Source organism: Toxotes jaculatrix, chromosome 9 (genome assembly GCF_017976425.1).
Source record: "Toxotes jaculatrix isolate fToxJac2 chromosome 9, fToxJac2.pri, whole genome shotgun sequence".
NCBI classification, from domain to species: domain Eukaryota; kingdom Metazoa; phylum Chordata; class Actinopteri; family Toxotidae; genus Toxotes; species Toxotes jaculatrix.
Genome location: NC_054402.1, coordinates 10,019,931 through 10,033,076, shown reverse-complemented (window position 1 = coordinate 10,033,076; position 13,146 = coordinate 10,019,931). Strand labels below are relative to the sequence as shown.

The following is a 13,146-nucleotide window of genomic DNA, read 5'->3' as shown; positions in this document are numbered from 1 at the left end:
TGCTGTTATCAGAGCCTGAACCCTCTGTTCTGCTTACCGCTCTCATTCTTTCTCTGATTTGTTCCATCTTTTTTCTAGTACGTTCCTTAATTTAAAGCCATCTCGTGCTTTAATACAGCAGTTTCATAAACTTTTCAAATTTGCATCCCCTACATTAAACTGAGGTTGATTATTTTTTCTGTTCTCTCTATCAAATATCATCTCAGCTGGTGCAGAAGGCTGTGCACCGTTCTTATCGTTCTCTTTCTACTCATCTCTCTGTTTGCTTTGATCAGCTTGTGTTGTCAATACTTCTCCTGTTACTGTTTCATCTCTGCCTTTCACCCACTGTCTCCACTGGCCCTTTGCCGTCGCTCTTTCCTGCTTATCTGCTTCTCTTTCCTTCCATCCCCCCATTTCTGTCACTCCATCTAGTTTTTATCTACCACAAAACATGGCAGGAAATCCTTATCCCATTACACAACTGCTCCCTCTCTCACACAAGCACAAATCCGCCCTCCTGACATGCAAATACAAATATGTGGAACACGCACCAAGATTAATACAAATGTTTTGCTAGATGATCTGAGTTTTTCAGCAGCTAAAATTCAAAATCAAAGCCAACTTGATGACAATTAATTAATTATTGAAACATAATCTCAAGCACTAAGAGGGTGTGAACAGAATTGACAACAAATCTGCATTTATAAATGTTGATAATGCCAGAAAGGTGAGCAGTTACGATTGTTAGCACTCAGCTAGAAACCCCAGCTGATCGACTCAGCTGAAGAAAACAGCGGCACATACTAGATCAGTCACATTTTCCAATGCATCAACGGAAAATATTTCTCCATTTAAACCCAAAGGAAAATTTCATGGTTGTAAGACAAAATTTGGACTCCATAGTTTCATGTTGCCTGTTGATAAAACACATTAAGTACACCCACAAGGCCGTTCCATCTTTCTAGAACCTTCATGTTTCCTTTTCATCACGTCCTCTGCAGCTTTTCCTGCATAGCTCCCACTGCTTCAAGACTTTCTTCCCCCCATCAAAGAAGCTCCATCTTTCCCCTCAGTGCCTCCCCCGGTATATTCAGCTCATCTCTTTTGCCTTTCATCTACCTCTCTGCTTGTTCCCACTCTCCATCTCCACTGCATTGCAGACTTTCTTAGCTAGCAGTGCTGGTTATAGAAAAGCGGATGTACAGCTGTGATGTACTTGCTTTCTTTTAATCACGACTGCTTCATTCCTCCCAATTCCTCGTTAGATAAAGTGGGACACTGCTGTCACATGTCCCAAAAGAATAACACGCACTCATGAACATGCACACACATATACACAACCCTCCAAGCACCCATTCACATTTAAATTCTCTTCATCTCTATGTTGTCTGCACCATACACTGAATAATATGCATCCTCTACATGAAACTCACAGCTTATAATACACACACACACACACACACACACACACACACACACACACACACACACACACACACACACACACAGAGTTCAGGTGTGACACTACAAACTTGCAGTCACATGCACAACTCATGCCTCCTTGACATGGATTGATGAAGGTGGATGAAGAGGAGGTGGAGGGGAGGTAGGACATTATTCCCTTGGCTCAAGTGCTCTCTTAGCAACCAGCTAGACATCAGATTCACAGCAAAATAACATAAGCACTACAGACAGAGCAATTCTCTTACACAGGTTTGAGTCTCCGCAGTGACACATGAAACAACTTGACATTCAAGGATTTACGATAAACTCAACTGAAGAAATAAAACATGACAGTCACACAAACAGGAAAACTAACCACAGGAAAATCAACATCGGCTTCACAGTCTGTCAAAATGCCAAAGAAATACTTAAATCACAGCAATGTGTGTCATGTAGCTCTGCAAACTACCTGGTAAGAACAGTTTTCCTGGTGGACCATCCTTCACAGCATCCTAGAGCAGAACTGGCTGAGCTGGGGGAACAGGAGCGGGACTGGGATAAGATTCCCAGCCCTGCAGTGGTATTCCAGCGGAGAGGAGAGGAGAGGAGAGGAGAGGAGAGGAGAGGAGAGGAGAGGAGAGGAGAGGAGTGGAGGGATCCTACCCAGTCCTTGATCCAAACTAAGAATTAATTCTCCTCTTTGCCTCTACGGCCAGTTTAGTCTTCACCTTCAGCTTTCTATCTCTCTTTTCTGCTTGTTTTCTCGTCTGTCTGTTTGTCAAGAGAGAAGGGCAGGGTTTGATCGCTGCTTCCCCAAACCCGAAAAGAGGGAGGGGAGTGACAGACTGGAGGAGGGGTGTGAGAATGAAAGAGAGGAACAGAGAGGCAGGGGAGGGGAGCAGTGAAAAGCAGAGTACACTCCCGGTCGCCTTTCTCTGTCTGGTTCAGACTGAAAAAGGGGAGGAGCTGCTGGGCTGAGTGTATGCAGAGTTGGCCAGTGGAGAGAGGGGATGGTGAAAACAGAGGGGGGTGGTGGTGTGGGTCAGGGTCGGGATGTCATTCTGCTGTTTCATATGGAGTCATGCCAGACAGAGAGGCAGAGAGAGAGAGAGAGAGAGAGAGAGAGAGAGAGAGAGAGAGAGAGAGGAATGGGAGAGCAGCAGATGAATGACTTTCATACCTAAATCTTTATCTTAATCTCTATCTGTGCTGCATGAATAGTCAAATATAGGAGGCTGCAGTACTGTAAAACTAAAACATGATGGGGTTTCAAAACCTTGGATATACTTTTAGCAATGCCATTCACTGATGTCCGAGTTTGTGACATTGTTGCCTTGCTTTGTAGAAGTTGACATAGTATGTGGGCAGCTTCTTCTCATTTTGTGTCTTTGTCAGATTATAATCCCGTCGTGGCAGATGGCCGGTCTATAATCCAAATGCAGGCCAACCTGCTCAGTTAATCGCTCCCTTCTCCATCTCTCCATCCATTCCCCCATCCTGACATCTACTTATTACTCTGATAAATCTCTTTGTTGTCTGGTTTGTCCGTTCTTTTTGATCTCACTGAGATGACAACGTATCCTTCTGCATCTTGATACCGAGGCTGAAACTAATGGTTATTTTTTACAAATGATTCATCTGTCGATTATTTTGAGAATAGTGAGGTACTAATTTAGTTTACGAGATGTCAGAAAATAGTGAAAAAGTCCCATGTATTGTCCAATGAACAGTCCAAAACCAAATGGTATTAAGTAAGTTTCACAAATCATGTTTATTGTTCTATATTTTTGTTCTTTTATATGGTGTTAAATGTGGTGCGTTTTGGGAAAGTCTCTATATGGCTCCTCAATCAACACTCCCGTCATGGAACGGCTTTGCATAAGAATGTGGAGAATGTGACATCCTGATGCAATTAACTCATACATTTGTTTTAGCTTTCATTTTTGGCAAAACAGCTAGCTACACACACCTACTGTTATCTCATCCCTCCGCTCAGGCCAGATCTCTCTATCTGATATTGATCTCTGTTGGGTGACGCTGCTTTTCCCGATAAGATCACTCTTGGGTTTAATGAGCTGGAAGTGGATCGATGAACTCCCTGTTCTGATCCCTCTGCTCAAGCCTACACATCACTGACTCTGGGTTGGCGTTCTGTGTGGTGCCAAGCTGGAACACTGCCCATCCTGTCACACTAACCTTGGATATAATTATCTGTGCATGACATTGACCTGTGATAAACTTGTTTTTCTTTCAGCGAAAGCTACCAATTGGGACTCTGTAGTTTATGCTGAGTTTATAGGTATAGAGTAACTAGTGGGGGAAACAGTAAAGCCAATCAAGTCCAACAGTATGATGTTGTACAATTGGCTGTAGTCAGACACCATTTTGGGAAAAAGTAGTTCTTTATAAGTATACCTTGGCTTTTATTTGGCTTCATGAGTGGAGAACATTAAAATGGAAGCCAACACCCAGTGTTAGTGAGTCAACGATCTGATGTACTAGCTCTAGTATTAAGATCTTTACAGCTTCAGGCTCACTAAAGCCCTGTGCGTATCCCTTTTGAATACAAATGCACAGTACTGATTTCACTTTCTGATGCACATGCACACACACAGGAGCAAAAAACTTTGATGTCCAACATCTGTGAGCCATGCTTTAATACAAGAAGCCACGGCAACCCCCTTTCTCTCTCCTATCACCATGGCAGCAGTCAGTCTGAGGACACCCCCCCCGCTGACCTTCACACGGTTGTCAAGGTTACAATCTGAGTCACAGTACAGGTGGAGGCCGAGACGGAGACAGCATCTCTTTATTCACACTAGAAAACAATGTCTGACACTACCCATGTCATACAGTGTGTAGCCCCCAATTCTCAAACTTATATGTGTATTAGCTGCAAAAATTTATCTCAGAAAACAAAGCAAAAAAAAAAAAAAAAAAAAAAAAAAAACAACAACAATGACTACAATGACTGTGGTTATGTAAGTGGCCTAAATCACCGCAAAGAAGATTCGGAACAAAGATTATTAACTGGAGACAGACAAACAGGCGGACAGGCTGCAGTTTAGCCTCCCACACACTGGCTACATTATGAGATGTTCCTCTGAGTTGGGCGATATAAATCGAAAAACTAAAAGACAAGCAGATTTCTGCAAACAGTGGCTTTCTTAAAATACAGCTGAATGCTGATTCGAATACCAAATTTCAACAGTAGTAAGTAATTTATGCGTGCAAAGAGTAGGAGAAAGTGCTGTTATTTGTGTCACTCTCGCTGTGAGTGTGTGTTACAGTGCAGAGTACGCTGAGTGCTGGAGCAGCTCCTCTCATCCTGCACATCAAAACAACACTCATGCGGGGCTCTGTGTATTTAGCTCTGCAATGTAGGCATATTTTTAGATGCAGACTGAAATAATGAATACCTTATCATAAGTCAAAGATAATAGGGTGAACAACATGGTGGTTTACTCTACTGTAACTAGTGGGATACAGAGAGCGTTGGAAATAATAATTTAGGTGGTAAATAATGCCCCGTAACACTCTGTACAGCTCATGGAAAATACATGAATCCCAGTCATGCTGTTACGCCTCCTCCCGTTCGCTGACAAACAGCTTGCCCTCTCTCTCTTTAGCCATGTGTGCCCCCTTCCTCTCTCTCTGGCCTTTCAGTATGACTACATTTGCTTTCTTTTCACCACTTTTCTCCATCTTCCCCTTCATTCCGTCTCTTTCTCTTTTTCCGCCTCTGTCTCTGTCTCAGCAGGAAGAGCGGAGCACAGATGCTTTTAGCGAGCTGACATTTTGTGCCAGTGTAAAAACACTGCATAGCAAAGCAGGTTGGCTCAGTGTGAGGGCCAGATTCTGGCAGTAATGAGCTCGCTCTGACTGGGAGGAACTGATGTGGAAGGCCAGGGAGTATGTGTGTGTGTTCTCATTGTGATGATCAGCCACCAGAGGTTGTTCCAATGAGGACTTTATGTCTACAGTTGGTGGTGAAGAGACAGAGCATGCTGTGACTACCAGTCTGTATTAACATTTGTGTCACATATTTAAATGTGTCACAACAAATTTGTATACCAACTGAGTAAATGACTGACCACCAATTACACTTGTGCAATGGCACAGTCCATTATGAAACAGGAGTTGTGAGTCACAGTGAATAATAAGCAGCTGAGACAGACTAGATTTTTTTTTTATATATGCTTCTTGTTGTCTTGACTACAGATTAAAAATTGTGGGAAGCAAAACGGAAAACATGACAATGTGGAAAAGAACTAACTTTAGAGCTAAAAACGATTAGTCGATTACCCCATAGCTGAGTGATTAACTGATCAAGAAAACAATCATTAGTCACAGCCTTACATGGTTATTCGTGTGATGGAGGTTTGCAAAGACATGAACTTGTTCTATGTTCTGTTCTCTACAGCAACAGATGAAGCTCTGCATGAACTGGCACAAAGTCTCTCTCTTGGTCTCTCTCTCTCTCTTTCTGTCTCACACACACACACACAAAAACACAGTCACATGAACAGACTAACAGCTTAGATAACACAAAGTCTGAAACATGGAGACAGAAATACCCTTGGTTTGTTGGGATCCGTGTGGGTGTAGATGTGATTTAAACATGCCTTGTATTTTTAGTCTGGTATAAACAGAGTTCACAACCCACTTCTATACCTTTTACATTTGTACACACACACACACACACACACACACACACACACACACACACACACACACACACACACACACACACACACCCACATCCAAGCACACTCTTTATAATTAGGTACAGAACAGAACAGTGTTTCATGTTTCAGCTCCACCCAAATGGACACACACGTCCAGGCAGGCACACACACACTCGGCACAAACACAGGCCACTGTCTGTGCCTCTGACTCAACCCTTTATGTCTCAGAGAGGAGACAGGAGAGGTGATGGATAGGAGTTTAAAATCCTTCACTGCTTGGAAAACATAAACCCTTTCTGTCTCATTTTCAATTTCCAGCACTTTCTTTTTGTTGCCGTTGTGCAATAAACCTTGTTTTTGATCTCATTCTGCCCCGTTACTTATAAAGCTGGCCTATGTGGGGGTGCGCATTTGTATGTGTGTATTTGACTCTGCTCTGTAGTGACTGTGCAGTATGAGGACTGACATGAAGCTATAACATTAGAGGCTGTCTCCTCGCTGCTACATAAATCCCCATTTCCTCCACAGCACGCTCTGCCACTCACAGGCTGCGCCCCTCTTTGATAGTTTTCATAGGGTGGAGAGGGGGAGCCAGGCGGAGGGGGAAAATGGTCTCCTGCTGTATTTTGGCTGTGTGAGAACATTAGGCCATAATGCTTCCTGACAGCTTGAGGAAGAGGACAATTATCATGGAAGAGGAGTGGGAATGGGAGTGTAGGACAGGAGGTGTATGGAAGAGAGGAAGTAAGGAGGGAAGAAAAAAAGAGAAGAAGAAGGTGGAGATGTTCCACAGTAGAGTAAAATTAGTTTGAGACTTGGTATGAGCCAAAGCTGACTTAAGTGCCAGATGAGATATAACACATGCTAAAGAAGGGTTTGCACATTTTATCAATCTTTCTTAGACCTTGGTGAATCAGGGTTGAATCAGAGGAAGGGTGTGTTTGTGTGGGTTTTTGTGTATCTACCATGATGATCAATGTGAAGCTGTAGGCTATGTGTTTCCACTTAAAACATTATGATTTTATCTCCTGTCACAGCAGTGTCTCAATCTGGTTTACACTGGCTTGCCTGGGTGACATCACTCTGGATCATCAAACCCCCAGTAACTGTCTACCTTCAGCTTTCAGATGGGAAGCTTGTCTTTGACAGTACATCTACACACCGTTCCTCATTATTACTCATCAGTTCGTATAGATTTGTGCATTTTTATGTTTGTTTATGAGTTCAGACGAGGAGAGGTTATCAGGCAGCTGATTAAACTGTACTTTGAGACCAGATAAGAGCAGTTTAGACAGTACCACTCCCATTGAGACTGTCTTGAACTTAGTAACCCGTTGTATTTTGTAGACCTACCCAGCAGGTCAGTCTAAATAGCAAAAGATTTCATATTTTGTGTATGTACAGGTGCACATCACCCTCTCCAGATAAAACAAGATACAGCAGATCATCTTTGTTGAGTTGTGAAGCTGACTTCACTTTTCAACTGAATTTACAGGCCTCGGGGTCCTGACCCACCGAGCCAACAGTCAGCCCCCTGGCAGATTTGGCCCATTGAGCATTTTTAATCAGTAAGGGTGAGAGAGATTACCGACTGCATATTCAGTCTTGTGAATCGCTGATTTCTGCCCATTTATGGTAACTTGTTCTAATGTTCTGCCTCTGCCTCTGGAAAACTGACAATGCCAGTCCAAAGGAAAACTTTACAGTGTCAACTGCTCCTTCGTATCAGACTTATTCTCAATCTGTATATACCCTCTAAACAGATTTACTGGTTTGCTTTGTTTTGTGCAGTTTTATTTTTTTTTTTAATTTACCAGTCTCAGTGCAGGTGCATGTGAAGAATGCATGTGCATGCGATGGTCAGATGTAGTCTTTTGCTGTGTGCTGCAAATTTTAACAGAAAACCTGAGGTGAAATAAGGTATTCAAAGCTTTTGATCTGTTGGCCTTTGTCATCTCTAGTTCTTTGAACTCAGCTTGCTGTGTCACAGAAACTTTCTCTGCACCTCAAGGTAAAGGCAACATTCAAAACAGGTCTACAGCACAAAGCTTTGCTTATTTAAAACAGGTAAACATGTAAATGCGCTGCTTATTTGATTTTATTCTTTCTTTGCCAGAAAGGAGGAAAACAGAGCGCTACCAAGCAGCAACCCACATATGGTCAGAGCTCTGCCAGCATGAACCTGCTCTTTCTTAAAGGGTCACACAACACATAGTTCTGAGGAAACGGAGCTGCATAGACAGATGTACAGCTGGCTCTACTTTATGTTCAGTTCGCAACATATTTAACTTTTCTGTTACATACAAATTCACAAGACAACATGTCAGAGGAATGCAGTGCCCTGGGCTATAATTACATTTTGAGCCTTATGCCAAACAGTTTTTCTACTTTGAACCTGGGTTCTCTGAAGTTTTGTTTTAGTTTGACTACAGCCACATCGCATGCACATTTAAAGATGAAAAAGGTCTGACAAACTGGACAGAAAGCACAAATTTCAGGTCATATTTTGCTTTACCTGAGTTAAGTGCCCGACTTGCTGTGAGGAATCCAAGGTTAAGCTGAGAGGAAAAATACTCCACTGATAAAAAAGAAAAGGAAAAAAAAACATCTACCAACACTGGCAGACTGTCAGGATACCATGAGAACAAAAAGATATCCTTTGATTTAGTGAGGTGAGTGTGCACGTGTGTGTGTGGACTAACAAGAGACAGAAATCTGCTTGACTCTGAGGCAGAGGCAGCGCAGTCAGTTTGTCTAAGGAGAATGTGTGTATATGTGAGCTTTGGTGTGCAGAGGGCCGGGCGTGTTTCAGCTGGTATCGGCACATACACACGCACATGCACACGCACACACACACACACACAAGGAGCTGTGGTTGAGCCTAAGGGGCTGAACCAGACACCAGAGCCTCAGCATGCGCTCTCCACACCTGGTTGAAGCCCTGCCCCCCCATCTCTGAAGCCTCCTCCCACTTTCTACGCATATATACGTTGACTATCTTCTCCTGCGACTTCCCGCCCTTTTTGGCTTGCCACCCTCTTCATTCAAAACATGGTCTAACCCCACATTCCTCTTATCACCTCCCTCCTCCTCCACAGGTTCTTTTTCATCCCAGCTATCTCTATTTTCAGGCCTGCCCCATTCAGGATCTAACTCTAGTGTGACTACTTGACATTCATTGTTTGTGCCTACTTCTATCCACTATAACTGTACTCAAACCCTACAATTTCTTCCCTCTCCTACCCTCGCCCTCTGTCCCTCTACGTGGCACAGTCTGAGTACTGGGTGAAGGTAGTAGTTAGATTGTTAGTGGAGGGTGGCGAGCACAGTTCAGCTACTGAACTTGTACATAATCACAGAGTAGAGAGAGAGAGAAACAGAGAAATCGCTCTCTGCCATTGCTCTTTACTCTAACCTCTCTATCTCTCTCTGCTTCTTTCTCATCCTTTCATTTTCCACAGCTCTCGAGTGCTTTTCTGGGGCAGTCCACACTTCTATGATTAGTAAACTGTCCCATCTGTCACAGCGCAGTGATAATACTTTCAGAAGTTGTTCAACTTTTTAAAAGGTAGATGAACTTTTGGCAATTTGTTGTCTTGCATGAAACATAAGTTAAGTAGTAACCAGAATGTAATTTGATAGAGTGTTTTTGTTCGACCTTTCTAAACTCCATGTGTCCAGTTTTTAACACAGACTTTGGGTTAAAAAAATTACATTTTGTCAGACTTGACAAAGTGTTAATGTGATGGGAGTTAACCTTTCAAACAGAGACAGTCGTGCAGTGATAAAATACAAGATGGTAAAAGGTAGAGACTATCCTCGTTGTGAGTGTCATAAACAGAAGTTGCGCTTTTCAGATGTACGAAGAGAACACGTAAGTGCTGTTGGGGTGTTTAGGGGTAGTATGCTTAATCTTTGTATTGTACCATATGAATATGTGTATTATGGTTTTCACACGTCACAAGGTGAGTCAGAGTGTGAACCTGTAACTGAACAACGTGACTATATTTGAATGTACCTGCCACCAAAATTGCTCAGCACTTAGATTGAAACTACGCACTCACATTTGCAGTAAATGCTCTGGCATGATTAGGAGAAGTAGTAGTAGTAGTAGTAGTAGTAGTAGTAGTAGTAGTAGTAATGGTGTGTGTCTGTGTGAGAGAGAACTCTTCTTTGCACAACCAAAGTAGGAGTGATGCTACAGGTCTCAACACAGGCCCTATCTTTACGAGCATAATTTTGCCATGGGCTGTTTTTAAATTGTGTGAGTAAGTCTGGGTGTGTGCACTCTGAGACTGAAAAAGAAGTAGCCTGTAGGCATAGATTTAATACTTTTCCAGTATGCACCTTAGAAAACACAGGTAAATTTTTTAATATGGACTGCCATACACGTAAACTGACCCCATCGCTGCCTTTTTCACCTCCAGACTGGCTCGGAAGAATAATATTATTGTTTTCCTTTCATGGGTGTGCAGCCAAATGGATGGTTAGGGGTAGTGTTACCCCTGGTGTACTTGAGGTCCCGGTGGGCCCCTCACTGCCACGTGCCTCCAGAGTTCATTAGAAACAAATTACGGACAGGTCAGCATGCCCCTCATCCTCATGAATCCTCCTGACCCCACGCCCACAGCCTGCAGGCAGACGCTGAGATTACAGCAGCCTGAAACCACACCCTAACTAAACACACCTGCAATAACATGACTACTTCATTAATACAAAACTGAGCTGGGGATGAAACAACATGCAGAATAAGTGAAGCTTTTCATGGCACAGGATACAGTGTCACCTGGAAAGTGTTCTGTAAATCTACAAGTGGGCACATAGCACAAAAATCAATACCACCCTGAAGTGTGTTTTAAACAATTTGAGGCCATAAATGTCGGCAAAATAACTTTTCAAAGACCTGCAAACTCTTCAGTTGTCTACCATATAGTGCAAAGGTAACTTCTGCCAGTGCCATGTAGATGTGCACAGGACACCCAGAATGCAGAAAGACTGTCTGATGCCCTGAGTGTGTCTGGTGAACCACAGATTTTACTGATCCCAACATTTCTTATTTACAAGAAAAAGTCTGTAGCTATGGCAGACTAGCCAAATCAGTCTCCAGGCACTTAGCGACCGCTACAGATTATTAACTTTGAGCTTCTCTGTGTCCCATCTTTCTGAAAGCACAGATGCTTTTGAAGCTCTACTGAAGCATGAATATCTCTGTCCCAGTGGACCCCGGCAACATCCCAGACAGACAGACCCCTCAATACATGAACACATGCACCGTCTTGCTGGTGGGTCCCGGCTGAGTGGATGTCTAAATATTTAACAACATTTTAAAAGCACCAGACCCCCTTTCCTCCAGGGCGTCTGTAAAGTCCTGCAAATTTGAGAATTAAGAAATCCATATGCCCCCTGACATAAAAAGAGACTGCGAATGTCTTGTAGGAATGTCTCAGTTCCTGAGTTGCCACTTAACCGCTTTTGTACTCATGTTAGCAGGTTACTAGAGGGTCAATGCCGCCGATGTCCTCTTTTACAATATTCAGAAGGCCAGAGATAGGACTGAAGAAACCAAAAGGTCAAACTTCATAACAGAAATTCAGTAATTGATTGTGCTGATTTGATCCACATGATAGGCTTCGGAAGAAGCAACAGCACCTGAATGATTCTAAGAGTGGGATTGTTGTGGACATGAGCTTGTGCCTACCATCTTTTCTGCTGTATCTTTACTGCTCTCTGCTCAGGTGGGATTACAAGGCTAATTCCAATTTCTTATCTACGCACGGCCATCGAACTCTGAGGTCCATTTTTCTGAGGGTTGGTTTTTGCTTGTAATAGGAGAGACAGCTGTGGCACTATCACCATCGAGACTGGTCTATCTCTATCTACCACACCAGGTTTAGTATATCTTCATGTGCACAAATGTAAGGCACCAGCAGAGACCAAGAAAGTGTCTATGGCGATGAGCATGGGTGTGCAGAAGATGGTGGCTGCATGTGGAGACAGAGGCTCTCTTTCATGGGATTTTCTTCCACCCAGGTCAATTATATCACATCCCACTGCCTAGGGAGAGAGAAAGAGACAGAGAGCAGACTATCCTCTAGACTAAAGCAAACCAAGAGGTGACCTTCCCATTTAAGATGGACAGCAGGTAATGAACATTGACACAAACACATGAGCCACGTGGCCCTGAACTGCCTGGTCCTAAAGATACCATCTTTCTGTCCTTTCCTCCCTCTTTCCTTCCTCTCATCCCCCACTTCTCCCACTACATTCCTGACATGCCTCAGGGAGACAGGGGGGGGCCTCCAGGACAGACAAACAAAGACACACAACACACACACAATGGCACTGGCTGCAGCCATTGTCTGTGTGCACTGAGGAAAAGGTCTTGGTGCCCGAATGCAAATACCCCCACCAATCCCCCCCTCTCAAACACACATCTGCCCTCCCTTAGTTTTACTCTGTGACATAAGAGCTAACTGTCTGCCCTGAAACTGCTGTAAACAAGATTCTCCTGCTTCTCCCTAAACAGTTTCAAAGCTACACCCCTCTGGACCCACATACTAACATAAACCATAAAACTCTGGCACTGACTGTGATTTAAACTTAGTGATGTCATGAGATTGCAAATGAATCACAACAGCCTGTAGTACTGGGGCTGCTGGTGTGGTATGAAAGGCCTGAAGCAGCGTTCTGCATTAAGTCAATGCAACACTGACCTCTTCTGGTAAAAACGCCACACGGCAAAGAATGTACAGCTTTATAGAAATTAGGTTACACGTACAAAAAGTTTCTAAGGTCAGCAACAAATCTTTGCTGTAAAAGTTCTGCTCACAGTCATCAAAGAATAAGAGTTATGTGCTGAGATGACTCCTGCTTATAACAATGACATGATATTTCTGCATTTCAAAGAGCTAAGTCCAGTTTGCCTCAACTGTTTGACTACAAGAGAGCTTCTCTGAATCAGTGTGCTTCCTGTTGATGCCTGGTTGAATCTGCAGTAAGATGTATTGAATCCCTGCTTCCTTGCTGTCCCCTG

The 13,146-nt window shown here is 43.3% G+C and overlaps 1 protein-coding gene across 5 annotated transcripts in view; it reads right to left on the bottom strand.

The window, feature by feature from the left end:
* schip1 (schwannomin interacting protein 1) overlaps positions 1-13,146 on the bottom strand; it is a 190,599-nt gene that overhangs the window by 22,139 nt on the left and 155,314 nt on the right. Inside the window, exons 1-2 of one of the 5 annotated variants that reach the window (XM_041046590.1) lie at positions 2,080-2,217; positions 1,895-2,044 (exon numbers count right to left, since the gene is read on the bottom strand). The exons of 3 other annotated variants lie outside the window; for them this stretch is intronic. In XM_041046590.1, the coding sequence (XP_040902524.1) occupies positions 1,895-1,924 (30 nt within the window). In that variant the 5' untranslated portion in view covers positions 1,925-2,044; positions 2,080-2,217. Of the gene's footprint in view, positions 1-1,894; positions 2,045-2,079; positions 2,218-8,628; positions 8,842-13,146 lie in introns of those variants that run through there. One more of the 5 variants, XM_041046589.1, reaches the window with a different exon arrangement.